This window comes from Panulirus ornatus, chromosome 6 (genome assembly GCF_036320965.1).
Source record: "Panulirus ornatus isolate Po-2019 chromosome 6, ASM3632096v1, whole genome shotgun sequence".
NCBI classification, from domain to species: domain Eukaryota; kingdom Metazoa; phylum Arthropoda; class Malacostraca; order Decapoda; family Palinuridae; genus Panulirus; species Panulirus ornatus.
The window spans coordinates 8,562,006-8,576,414 of record NC_092229.1 but is presented as its reverse complement, the minus strand read 5'-3'; the positions used below and the strand labels follow the sequence as shown (position 1 = coordinate 8,576,414).

The 14,409-nt window shown below is 46.6% G+C and overlaps 1 protein-coding gene across 1 annotated transcript in view; it reads left to right on the top strand.

Moving 5' to 3' along the window:
* The first annotated feature begins 203 nt into the window (after positions 1–203).
* Positions 204–14,409, top strand: part of LOC139749047 (uncharacterized) — a 38,003-nt gene continuing 23,797 nt past the window's right edge. The window contains exon 1 of the mRNA XM_071662464.1: positions 204–326. Coding sequence (XP_071518565.1) covers positions 214–326 — 113 coding nt within the window. The 5' untranslated portion in view covers positions 204–213. The remainder of the gene's footprint in view (positions 327–14,409) is intronic.

Sequence of the window (14,409 nt, the reverse complement as noted above, 5' to 3'; positions counted from 1 at the left end):
CCCTGTCTTGCATATGCCACATGTATTGACCATGTCTTGTTTCTGCTACATATACTGACCACGTATTGTGTCTGCCATATATACTGACCACGTCTTGTGTCTGCCACATATACTGACCACGTCTTGTGTCTGCCATATATACTGACCACGTCTTGTGTCTGCCACATACACTGACCACCTCTCGTTGTCTGTCGTCCACAGTGTACAATCGACATGCCAGCGTCGGTGCAAGACGTGTTCCGGCCTCCAGTGGAGTGTGGTATGTGTCGGGACGTGAGGCACGTAGAGAGGGTCCACACCATCACCCCACAGCACTTCGAACACAGGTGAGGCCAACGCACACACCCCCAAAATACCCTCTCCCCTTCCCTCTCCTCTCCTTCCTCCCCCATCATCCCCCACTGCCCTTATGGCTATGTCTCTATCTTAGATCCACTGTCTAGACACTTATGAAATACAGCTGCAGTGAGGAAAATACAGCTGATTGTATAACCACCCTCCGTGCGAGACGTACCCACCCACACACTAAGCTGGTGGCCACAGTGATAATAATGTTTGCTCTTGGGGTCATAATAAAATCCACCCCCTCCCTCTCTCCCCTTTTTATCTCCAGGTTTGAAAGGTTTTCTATGGTCACATTTCTATCTCGTCTTGCTTCTATGATGGTCTATGTCTATGGCGATATATACGAGTGCCCGAGGTAGGTATCAATGCGTCAGATGTCTGCCCGTGACTCGGTCAACGCTTACGACACACGCAAGGCCTGCCTTCCTTCGAGTGAGCTGATCAAGTTTTCCAATCTCTCTCTCTCTCTCTCTCTCTCTCTCTCTCTCTCTCTCTCTCTCTCTCTCTTGCCTTCGAGTAAGCTGACCAAGTTTTCCAATCTCTCTCTCTCTCTCTCTCTCTCTCTCTCTCTCTCTCTCTCTCTCTCTCTCTCTCTCTCTCTCTCCTCTGTGAGGACCGTGGGCGCCACCGCTCCTCACTCCCTCACTCCCTCTCCTCTCTTCGCTGCCAGGTCAAACAACTGGGATGTCCCACCACGAGATAGTCTGGGATGTTATCCGTGGGGATTATAATGTTAAAAAGAAATATATAGAAACGTGTAGGGATGGTGTGTGCCGGGTGGGAGATGGGCAACCCACCCCAACCACTTAAACACGACACAGTAGAATCAACACGACCCCCCCAAAAAAAGAAAATGAATAGATAAAAATCTGAACCATGTCATATGGCACAGTTGAATAAACAGATAAATAGATGAATAGATAAAATCTGAACCACGTCATATGGCACAGTCAAATAAATAGATAGATACTTAAATAGATAGATAGATAAATAGATAAAAATCTGAACCACGTCATATGGCACAGTCAAATTGATACGACCAAATAGAAACAAATAAAGTTTTACAATTAACATTGGAAACCCCAAATGAATAGTTTCGTTACACTATGTAGACCTAGATCCTTACTTAACAACACACTTAAGTCCTTCATTTATTCATTCCCATGTGATGTAAACACCAGTGGGCTATGACCTCACAATGGTTGTGTAGTTAAGTATAATAGCCTAACAAGGCTGTTAAGTATAATAGCCTAACAAGGCTGTTAAGTATAATAGCCTAACAAGGCTGTTAAGTATAATAGCCTAACAAGGCTGTTAAGTATAATAGCCTAACAAGGTTGTTAAGTATAATAGCCTAACAAGGCTGTTAAGTATAATAACCTAACAAGACTGTTAAGTATAATAGCCTAACAAGGCTGTTAAGTATAATAGCCTAACAAGGCTGTTAAGTATAATAGCCTAACAAGGCTGTTAAGTATAATAGCCTAACAAGGTTGTTAAGTATAATAGCCTAACAAGGCTGTTAAGTATAATAGCCTAACAAGGCTGTTAAGCATAATAGCCTAACAAGGCTGTTAAGCATAATAGCCTAACAAGACTGTTAAGTATAATAGCCTAACAAGGCTGTTAAGCATAATAGCCTAACAAGACTGTTAAGTATAATAGCCTAACAAGGCTGTTAAGTATAATAGCCTAACAAGGCTGTTAAGTATAATAACCTAACAAGACTGTTAAGTATAATAGCCTAACAAGGCTGTTAAGTATAATAGCCTAACAAGGCTGTTAAGTATAATAGCCTAACAAGGCTGTTAAGTATAATAACCTAACAAGACTCAGACTCGTCTTGAACCGGTTCAGGTGGGGAAACAAGGCGCACACTTTACGAGATACTTAAGAGCGTTAAGTATGGCATTTCCTACACCCATAATGGCAACCAAACCTTTAACAGAAACACTTATTTGAGTTTTCCTCAACAGTGTTGGGTCTTAAACGTTTCTCCTGGTCGTAAACGTTTTTCTGGGTGTTAACGTTTCCGTGGTTGTAAACGTTTCCCCTGGTCTTAAACGTTTTTGCGAGTGTAAACGTTTCCTTGATTGTAAACGTTTTACTGAAAGTACACATTCCATGGGTGGTAAACGTTTCATTAGTCGTAAGCGTTTCAGTAGACGTAAACGTTTCACCGATCGTAAACGTTTCATTAGTTATGACGTTACACTGGTCGTAAATGTTTCATTAATTGTAAACAATTCACTGATCGTTGATTTCAGCGAGTGTAAACGTTTCACCTCTTGTAAACGTTGATTAGTCGTACCAATAATACTCCCCCAGCTGGAGCAACACGCCCCCAGCTGGAGCAACACGCCCCCAGCAGGAGCAACACGCCCCCAGCAGGAGCACACGCCCCCAGCAGGAGCAACACTGCCCTGTGGTCCTGTACAACCTGTTGTAAGATTCTCTTTTCTAAATGGTCCTGCAGCTCTGGGGCTGCACTCCTTTCAGTAGCAGGGAAAGGCCGACTCCTTTGGAATGGGTTCTTGTGACGGGACTGTGCTCCCACTAAAGGTGCCTTTGCACTTGCGGTATATAACTTCTTACACACGGAGCCTAGTGATATATATATATATATATATATATATATATATATATATATATATATATATATATATATATATATATATATATATATATATGTTTTGGATAATCACATATTTACCAAATGGCGTCCTAGCTTCGTCTCTTCGATGTATATCAACTGACTGTTATATTTCTCTCTTGTCTCTCTCCTGATGATGTGATTATTACACGAAAGTGCACTTGGGAACTTTTCGTGTTTCATTTTCCCCGTGGACTCGTAGGAATATATATATATATGACGTAGTACAGTCACTACAAAATACAGTACAGTTTTACGGTGTGAGGATGGAGGTGTCTCCCTCTCTTACACCCCCCCCCCTCCCACTCTTTCCATCGCTCTTCTCTCTCTCTCTCTCTCTCTCTCTCTCTCTCTCTCTCTCTCTCTCTCTCTCTCTCTCTCTCTCTCTCTCTCTCTCTTTCTCTCTCCCTCCACGACACCCTTTTCCCCCTTCAGTACACACACCTCCTCCCCCAATCATCCCTCCCTCCACCACTCCTTCCTTCCACACACTCTGCCCTCTCCCTTCAAACACTCCTCCTCCCTCCCTCCAACACTCCTTCCTCACCCTCCACACACTCCTCCCTCTCCTTTCAACACTCCTCCTCCCTCCCTCCAACACTCCTCCTCCACCCTCCACACACTCCTCCCAACACTCCTCCTCCCTCCCTCCAGGACTCCCTCCCCCTCCCTCCACCACTCCAGACCAAACTTCTGACTCGTCAATTAACGAATGTTTTTCTAACTGGAAAACACTTTTATCCTCCCAGGATGAACGTGGACAGCCACTCTGGTAAGACCCATCGTTTAGAATCTTTCTCTTTTTCTCCTTTTTTTTCCCTTTTACGCCTTCGAAGTCGCCATGGGAAGCTCCCCCTTCGGGAAGAGGAGGAGGAGGAGGAGGAGGAGGAGGAGGAGGAGGAGCAGATGAGAGAAGTGTAAAAACCAGATAACGCCTCCTCCTCCTCCCTCCACACAAACTCAACCCGTGCCTTAACCTAACTTAAACTCGGGTAACTTAAACTAAACCTAACCTTTATAAGTTTGTCCACGCCACCCCACCCCCTCCCCCCCCCCCCAAAAAAAAGAGACAGTTGCTCAAGTTTTGTTTAATAGTTTTAATGGCTTTGGCCCAGAGAGAGAGAGAGAGAGAGAGAGAGAGAGAGAGAGAGAGAGAGAGAGAGAGAGAGAGAGAGAGAGAGAGAGATGAATGAGGGGCCTCTCTCATTCTAGGGAAACGAACCCCCCCCCCTTCACTGGCCTCTTAAGCAGATGGACCTCACTTAGCCAAGGTGTAACTTGAAGGACTAGGAAGTCTATTGGACTGACCTCAGTGACTGGATAATGGAATGACTTACGACTGACTGACATAGAACCGGATTAAACTGGACTGGACTGGACTGACCTCGCTGACTGGCTAAATGGACTGGCTCAATGATTTAGACTGGATTATCAGTGACTAGATTATCATTAATGAGAGATTACACATGTGCCCAACAGTAACTGATGAAAGGCACAACAGTGACTGATGAAAGTCACAACAGTGACTGGTGAAGGTCACAACAGTGACTGATGAAAGTCACAACAGTGACTGATGAAAGTCACAACAGTGACTGATGAAGGTTACAACAGTGACTGATGAAGGTCACAACAGTGACTGATGAAAGTCACAACAGTGACTGATGAAGGTCACAACAGTGACTGATGAAAGTCACAACAGTGACTGATGAAAGTCACAACAGTGACTGACGAAAGTCATTCCTACTGCCAACAGTGACTGAAGATATGTACCGACTTCCAAAAGTGATGAATGAGTTATAGCCATTCCCAACAGTGATTAATGAGATGTAACTCTCCTCCCGACTGAGATCAATGAGAAGCACTCATCATCCCCAGCAGTGATTAATGAGTTAGGCATACCCCAGGCAGCGTTCAGTGACATGCACTCACTCCCAGCAGTGATTATAGAGGGATGTCTCACTCACTTCCAGCAGTGATTATAGAGGGATGTCTCACTCACTTCCAGCAGTGATTATAGAGGGATGTCTCACTCACTTCCAGCAGTGATTATAGAGGGATGTCTCACTCACTTCCAGCAGTGATCATAGAGGGATGTCTCACTCACTTCCAGCAGTGATTATAGAGGGATGTCTCACTCACTTCCAGCAGTGATTATAGAGGGATGTCTCACTCACTGCAAGCAGTGATTAATGAAAAGGCATACATACTGCCGTCAGTGATCAATGAGTGATACACTCACTGTCAGCAGTGATTACTATAATGCGCTTACGCCCAACAGCGATCAATGAGAGGAAGTACCCCCCCCCCCCCCTCCCCTCCCCGCGCCCTACTGCCAAGTGTCTATCGGCCCGGGAGAGAGAGAGAGAGAGAGAGAGAGAGAGAGAGAGAGAGAGAGAGAGAGAGAGAGAGAGAGAGAGAGGGAGCTGTGAGTGACCTAACTGATTGTCACGTCCAGATTGCCCTTTCCATCCCGCAGAATGAGCTGGGTCTCGGGCTATATTGATCTGAGAAGGGGAGGGGAAAGCTGAGACAAGACTGGGGTGGGTCTACCATTAGCCAAGAGGAGACAGACACTTCCAGCAGACAAAAGAGTGTGGTGGAAGAGGGTTCGATTCCATTGTAGTATGGCTGGAAGAGGGTTCGATTCCATTGTAGCGCGGCGGGGAAGAGGGTTCGATTCCATTGTAGTACGGCGGGGAAGAGGGTTCGATTCCATTGTAGCACGGCGGGGAAGAGGGTTCGATTCCATTGTAGCACGGCGGGGAAGAGGGTTCGATTCCATTGTAGCACGGCGGGGAAGAGGGTTCGATTCCATTGTAGCACGGCGGGGAAGAGGGTTCGATTCCATTGTAGCACGGCGGGAAAGAGGGTTCGATTCCATTGTAGCACGGCGGGAAAGAGGGTTCGATTCCATTGTAGCACGGCGGGAAAGAGGGTTCGATTCCATTGTAGCACGGCGGGGAAGAGGGTTCGATTCCATTGTAGCACGGCGGGGAAGAGAGTTCGATTCCATTGTAGCACGGCGGGGAAGAGGGTTCGATTCCATTGTAGCACGGCGGGGAAGAGGGTTCGATTCCATTGTAGCACGGCGGGGAAGAGGGTTCGATTCCATTGTAGCACGGCGGGGAAGAGGGTTCGATTCCATTGTAGCACGGCGGGGAAGAGGGTTCGATTCCATTGTAGCACGGCGGGAAGAGGGTTCGATTCTCTTGTTTTTAAAGGGACTCGATCCCACTACTTGGGGATTATGTGATGATCTCTCCTAATAAGTACTCTGACCATCTTAGTTGGGGGGGACGGGACAACACTCAGGTGGGGGACGAGTGAATGACCACAAGGTGACCCGATCCTGACCTCCCTCCCTGGTCCCATGACCTGCCCTGGTCCCATGACCTGCCCTGGTCCTGGTCTTACCAGGTCATCATCATCCAGGTCGCTTCATATGCTTGCAGTGGGTGACAGCTGTCTTATAGAAAGAGGAGGAGGAGGAGGAGGGGAGAAGAAATTGGGGCGAGGAGGAGGAAGGGAGAAAGGAAGGGGGAAAGGAAGATAAAGCAAGACAGAAGAAGAAGAAGAAGAAGAAGAAGAAGAAGAAGAAGAAGAAGAAGGGCAGAGGTGAGTAAGGAGGAGGAGGAGGAGGAGGGAGATGTGAGTAAGGGGGAGCTATATTCTCCATCTCTCTCTCTCTCTCTTCCATCTTCCTTCCGATCTCTCCCTCCTCTCCCTTCCTCCCTTCTCTCTCCCTCTTCCCTCCGCCTCTCCCCCTCACAGGGCTGGCGGGGCCGGCAAGCTGGTAATGGAGGGAGAGTAATTTGTGCCAGACTTTCTTTGTAACGAGCTGAAGTACCAGTTCGAGGCAGACTCCCTTTGGAAGCCCTTAATCAGGTGCGCTTGCACACACACACACACACACACACACACACACACACACACTTATTTTCATCTTTCTTTCCCCCATATTTTTTTCTCTCCCTTCTCTCCTTCCTTCCTTTCTTTCATCTTCCTTCTCCCTCTCCATAATCGCCAGGGAGGGAGAGGAGAGGTGGAGGAAAACCCTTTCCCCCCCATCTCCTCCTCCTCCACCTCCTCCTTCCTTCCTCCTCCACACAGTGCACACGTCGTAAAGTCATGATCATCTGTATTTATTTCAAGAGTCCATGTCGACATGACCGGATTAGTGTTGCAAAAACATGTTTACGAGGAACACCAAAAGGGGTTATTTTCGCGACATCAAACTAATGAAGGATTTGGGGAAGTTTATTTTTTTGCGTGTGTGTGAAAAAAATTGTACACCATGAAATATTATTGCGTTATTTACGTTGTGTATTTTTTGTTTACATTAGGTTATGACTGATTCTACCTACGAAGTGTGTATATATATATATATTTTTTTTTTTTTTTTGCTTTGTCGCTGTCTCCCGCGTTTGCGAGGTAGCGCAAGGAAACAGACGAAAGAAATGGCCCAACCCCCCCCCCCATACACATGTATATACATACGTCCACACACGCAAATATACATACCTACACAGCTTTCCATGGTTTACCCCAGACGCTTCACATGCCTTGCTTCAATCCACTGACAGCACGTCAACCCCGGTATACCACATCGCTCCAATTCACTCTATTCCTTGCCCTCCTTTCACCCTCCTGCATGTTCAGGCCCCGATCACACAAAATCTTTTTCACTCCATCTTTCCACCTCCAATTTGGTCTCCCTCTTCTCGTTCCCTCCACCTCCGACACATATATCTATCCTCTTGGTCAATCTTTCCTCACTCATTCTCTCCATGTGCCCAAACCATTTCAAAACACCCTCTTCTGCTCTCTCAACCACGCTCTTTTTATTTCCACACATCTCTCTTACCCTTACGTTACTTACTCGATCAAACCACCTCACACCACACATTGTCCTCAAACATCTCATTTCCAGCACATCCATCCTCCTGCGCACAACTCTATCCATAGCCCACGCCTCGCAACCATACAACATTGTTGGAACCACTATTCCTTCAAACATACCCATTTTTGCTTTCCGAGATAATGTTCTCGACTTCCACACATTCTTCAAGGCTCCCAGAATTTTCACCCCCTCCCCCACCCTATGATCCACTTCCGCTTCCATGGTTCCATCCGCTGCCAGATCCACTCCCAGATATCTAAAACACTCCACTTCCTCCAGTTTTTCTCCATTCAAACTCACCTCCCAATTGACTTGACCCTCAACCCTACTGTACCTAATAACCTTGCTCTTATTCACATTTACTCTTAACTTTCTTCTTTCACACACTTTACCAAACTCAGTCACCAGCTTCTGCAGTTTCTCACATGAATCAGCCACCAGCGCTGTATCATCAGCGAACAACAACTGACTCACTTCCCAAGCTCTCTCATCCCCAACAGACTTCATACTTGCCCCTCTTTCCAAAACTCTTGCATTCACCTCCCTAACAACCCCATCCATAAACAAATTAAACAACCATGGAGACATCACACACCCCTGCCGCAAACCTACATTCACTGAGAACCAATCACTTTCCTCTCTTCCTACACGTACACATGCCTTACATCCTCGATAAAAACTTTTCACTGCTTCTAACAACTTGCCTCCCACACCATATATTTTTAATACCTTCCACAGAGCATCTCTATCAACTCTATCATATGCCTTCTCCAGATCCATAAATGCTACATACAAATCCATTTGCTTTTCTAAGTATTTCTCACATACATTCTTCAAAGCAAACACCTGATCCACACATCCTCTACCACTTCTGAAACCACACTGCTCTTCCCCAATCTGATGCTCTGTACATGCCTTCACCCTCTCAATCAATACCCTCCCATATAATTTACCAGGAATACTCAACAAACTTATACCTCTATAATTTGAGCACTCACTCTTATCCCCTTTGCCTTTGTACAATGGCACTATGCACGCATTCCGCACGCATATATATATATATTCTTTATCTATATACATTTGCCATTTCCCGCGTTAGCCATGTAACTTAGATGGAATAATCCTCACTTGTACCCCTTTTCTGTTCCTTCTTTTGGAAAAGTAATAGCCAGGAGGGGAGGATTTCCACCGCTATTCCCCCATCCCCAGCTCCCACCACCCCTTTACGTGGGTACAACTCTGTCTGTGTGAGTCGTGTGTGAGGCGCTGGAATGAGGTTTCACTCAATCCCTTCCCTTCTCACAGCTCCACTCATACCTCACCATAACCTCTGCTCCCTCCTCCTCCTCCTCCTCCTCCTCCTCCTCAAGCCCTTAGTCATTCCTCCACTCGAGTCGCAACATGAGTCTTCATGTAAAGGACGGGTCATATGTCAAGACTCATGGACGAGTGAGTAATGAGTGAGTGGGTGGGTGGGTGGGTGGGTGAGGTCGTCTGTCTAGTGGTGGGGATGTGAGGAGACGAGGAGTGTGGTCGTTTGATATCTCTGTGGCTACAGGTGTGTGTGTGTGTGTGTGTGTGTGTGTGTGTGTGTGTGTGTGTGTGTGCGGGGCAGGTGTTGACAGGTATTACAAGTGCGTGCGTGTGTGTGGCAGGTGTTAACAGATATTACAAGGAGGAGAGTGAGAGTGGATGGGAGGTAGGAGGCGATGGGAGATGGTAAGAACACTCCTACGTGGAGGGGAGGGAAAGAGAGAGAGAGAGAGAGAGAGAGAGAGAGAGAGAGAGAGAGAGAGAGAGAGAGAGAGAGAGAGAGAGTGCGTGTGAGTGTGTGTGTGTGTTGGTGGTATGTAATGGAAAGAGGAACCTGTCGGCCATTTGCGAGGTCAAGTCGATGGTGTGTTGAAAGTCGGTCAGTCAGTCTCTCTCTCTCTCTCTCTCTCTCTCTCTCTCTCTCTCTCTCTCTCTCTCTCTCTCTCTCTCTGGTGTCCTAGCCTTTCTCCTCATGTCGTCCCACCTTCTCCAGGGCTTCACGTTACCAAGCAGAGATCTCGTAACTATTACTTGCCTGCGGTCTGGTCTGTCCCTCTCCCTCACATCTTCCCTCGATCGAGTCTTTCACAAGACTTCTTCCTCGCCATATATATATATATATATATATATATATATATATATATATATATATATATATATATATATATACATCCCGTCCAGATCTCTTACCCTCATCCTGTTCCTTGGAGCAAACTTCTTCTCTTTCATCTAACATAAAACTTCTCTGTTACTCTCATATTCTGATGTATCTTCAGAGCTTCCCCAACAGCTTCTTATCTTTCGCTTTCAAGTTCCATATCATCCTGCATCAAGGAAAAGAGAAATACGCTTCATATCAAGCTTTATTCTTTTTTTTTTTGTCTCAGTTTATTCAGCTTGTTTTGAGTTTCTTCAGTCAAGCTTAATTGTGCGAGTGACCCATTCTCCTCACTGGGAGCTACTTTGCCACCGCAACTTTATCATCAGTCAAGTCCCTCGTGACAGACACCATTGCAAGATATAAAAAACATTTTACGTCAACACCTGATATGTTTCACTTCTTTTCCTTCTCCTTCTTCTCCTCCTCCTCCTTCTTCTTCATCTCCTTCTTCTATTCCTTCTTCTATTCCTTCTCCTTCGCCTTCTTTTTCTATTTTTCTTCTCCTTCTCCTCCTCCTTCTTCACGCGTTTGGTTATCGCTGTGCGAAGTTACGGCTCTGTGTTCTTTTTCCCCTACAGCCCTCTCTCTCTCTCTCTCTCTCTCTCTCTCTCTCTCTCTCTCTCTCTCTCTCTCCTCACCATCATCCGTGTTGAGTGGATTCACTTCCACTCTGGAAACACTCACTCTCCCTCCCTTCCCTCTCCATCCCTCCCTCCTAGCTAAGCCAACTGCCATTCGCTGGGAGATCCTCTGCACGACTGACAAACGTCTCGTCATCAGTAAAACCTGAATTCTTTGACTAGTTCTTCCTCCTCCTCCTCCTCTCCAACTCTCATTCCTTCGCCGGGGCGTGTGAAAGTTCCCTCTCATGAATCATAAAACGTCTTCGCATGAATCTCGAACAATACAGCCCCACAGGGAACCAACCCACCTCCCACCCAATGCCTGACTGTCCAGACTTACCCCCACTGCTCGGGGTTCGTGACTGTGACTCCCCCTTCCCCACCTCCTCCCTCATCCTCATCAGCAGCGCTGAGTCGTAAGAGTGTGGCCGAGGAGCCGAAGATAAGGAGGGAGGGAGGGAGGTTATAGACGGAGGCATAAGGTGGTTGTTTTCACGAGGGAGTACGGGAGTGTGGGAGACCTGAGCTGAGCAGGACAGTGGGGGGTTGAAGAAGGGAAGATCCTGTGGTGAAGATGAAGGAGAGGATAGAGAGATATTTCACTGAGGTGTAGCGCAAGCCTGCCTTGGTGTACGGGGGACCACCTGCCTTAGCTTGCGGTAATGGTACGTGGGAGAACCACCTGCCCTGCTGTACGGGTGTGGTTACGTGGAACCACCCACCTGCCCTGGTGTACGGGTGTGGTACGTGGAACCACCCACCTGCCCTGGTGTACGAGTGAGGTACATGGGTGGAAGAACCACCGCCCACCTGCCCTGGTGTACGAGTGAGGTACATGGGAGGAAGAACCACCACCCACCTGCCCTGGTGTACGAGTGAGGTACATGGGAGGATAACCATCCACCTGCCTTGGTGTACGAGTGAGGTACATGGGAGGATAACCATCCACCTGCCCTGGTGTACGAGTGAGGTACATGGGTGGATAACCATCCACCTGCCCTGGTGTACGAGTGAGGTACATGGGTGGATAACCACCCACCTGCCCTGGTGTACGAGTGAGGTACATGGGAGGAAGAACCACCACCCACCTGCCCTGGTGTACGGTCATGGTACGTAGGGATATACACCACACATCTTGCCCCCGGTGCACCGGGCGTGGCACAGGAGTTGGACCAGGACTTGGGTAACGGAGTAAGTACCTCTTATATGGCTATTAATTCCCTAAGACTTCATGAAGAGGGTTGGGAGTGGCGACCAGGGAATAGCAAGTGTAAGACGCGGTTGAGGAACAAAAACGGTGGCAGAGGCGACGACTAAGATGGTCTGGGCCAAGGGAGGAAGGAAGGAAAGAGATAAATGTATCCCTGTGTGAAAGATGATTATTAAGGAAACCCTGGAAACAGACGTCTGGTGGGAAGGATAGATACCACAAGACCTCACAGTCTATGACCAAAGTCCGCATCTTGCAGGATGGTGGGATGATAAACATTCATTCCTAATCTATATAGAGATGGAACCATCTAGATGGAGACAGGATGATAAGGTAGAGAGGGCCGCTCCTTCCCACCCCCTCACTCCCTCTAGCGTGATCAGCCCTATGAACACCATTCTGTACAGAGAAACCAAACTGACGCGCCAAGATGGGAGAAGAAATTAAACTGGCAGAATACATTTGGGATTGACATATAGACGACATATAGCCAGTGATAGACGCATTCTAAGCCATTAAACTAAAGAAGATAAACTAATATACCTACACACCTCAGTGTCATTCTTGAACAAGCAATTAAGTGATGAATGACATCATTAAAGTGCTTGCGAAGTCATTTTTTTGCATGCCCAGATAGTCTTACTCTCGCTGATGGTCAGAGCCACATTAGGTAATTACAAATAGGTAATTATGAATAGGTAATCACAAATAGGTAACCACAAATAGGTAATTACAAACAGGTGATTATAGATAAGTAATTACAAATAGGTAATCACAAATAGATAATTACAATCAGGTGATTATAGATAAGTAATTACATATAGGTAATTACAAACAGGTGATAATACATAAGTAATTACAAATAGGTGATTATAGATAGGTAATTACAAATGGGTAATTACTAATAAGTAATTACAAATGGGTAATTACAAATGGGTAATCATACACATTGAACTACCCTGGTGAGTATTATGACCCCAGTCCCCGCGTTCGAGCCCCCGAGCAGGCCAGCAGATGCCGGGTCACGGCTGCACGTGCACGGCTGGCCTGGCCATCTGGCGACACCAGCTGGAATATTCATATATGTATATCTATAAACCTGGGACACCGTGTGTGTGTGTGTGTGTGTGTGCCAGGACAAGACACACACACACACACACACACAAAGACAATCTCTCTCTCTCTCTCTCTCTCTCTCTCTCTCTCTCTCTCTCTCTCTCTCTCTCTCTCTCTCTCTCTCTCTCTCTCTCTCTCTCTCTGTGCGTATATATATATATATATATATATATATATATATATATATATATATATATATATATATATATATATATATATATATATATATATATATATAAATATGATTTTTTTTGTGCTCACGCGCGAACGTTGTGTGTGTGTGTGTGTGTGTGTGTGTGTGTGTGTGTATGTATGTGTGTATGTGTGTGTGTGTGTATGTGTGTGTGTATGTGTGTGTGTGTGTGTGTGTGTGTGTGTGTGTGTGTGTGTGTGTATGTGTGTGTGTATGTGTGTGTGTGTATGTGTGTGTGTGTGTGTGTGTGTGTTGTGCATTTATTCGGAGGATAGGAACTCAAGAAAAAGAAAAAAAACGTATAAAAAAAAAAAATGAAAGAATGCCAGAATTATTAACCTTGGCCACTCAGGTATTTATATACCCGACCCTTAAAGATGAAGAGGTTGCGTAGGCAGAGGTGAAAGACGGGAGGAGGAAAGGGGGGGAATGCCAAGCTTCGCTGCTCGCAGAGAGGAGGTACGTTATCATAACGGTCTACCTTCGTGTGGTTGGCTTCAACACAGAAACTAAGGGAAGAAGCACCAGCGACAGCCAGTGTGATGGAGTGGATAGGGTAACGCCATCACTGAGGAAGGAATGGGGTGACATGAAGGATACATATACTTATGTCCAACATGTTACAGTTAAGAAGCCATGTAAAATCCTCATTTCATCCATGTCCCTAATTTCTCCTCTCTTCCACACGTCTATCTAGCCCCCGTTCACCCTTATCTTCTGTGCTTCTCCAAATGGGACGTTACCATCCACGTTTCTCCACCACACCACAGCTTTGGAACACAACTTCACCTGTCTCCACCATCCAGTGTCAGTCTCACCTCACTGCTTCACCCTTTTCCACCATTATTTCCAACATAGTCTATTACTGTCCCCCACTACCCTCCACTAACCTTCCATCATCATCCACCACTTCCCTCCACCATCATCCACCACGACCCTCCACCATCATCCACCACGACCCTCCACCATCATCCACCACTACCCTTCACCACCATCCACAACGACCCTCCATCATCATCCACCACTACCCTACACCATCATCCACCACTACCCTCCACCACCATCCACCACTACCCTCCACCATCATCCACCACGACCCTCCACCATCATCCACCACTACCCTCCACCATCATCCACCACTACCCTCCACTATGCCCTCCTCTTGGCCCAGCAGA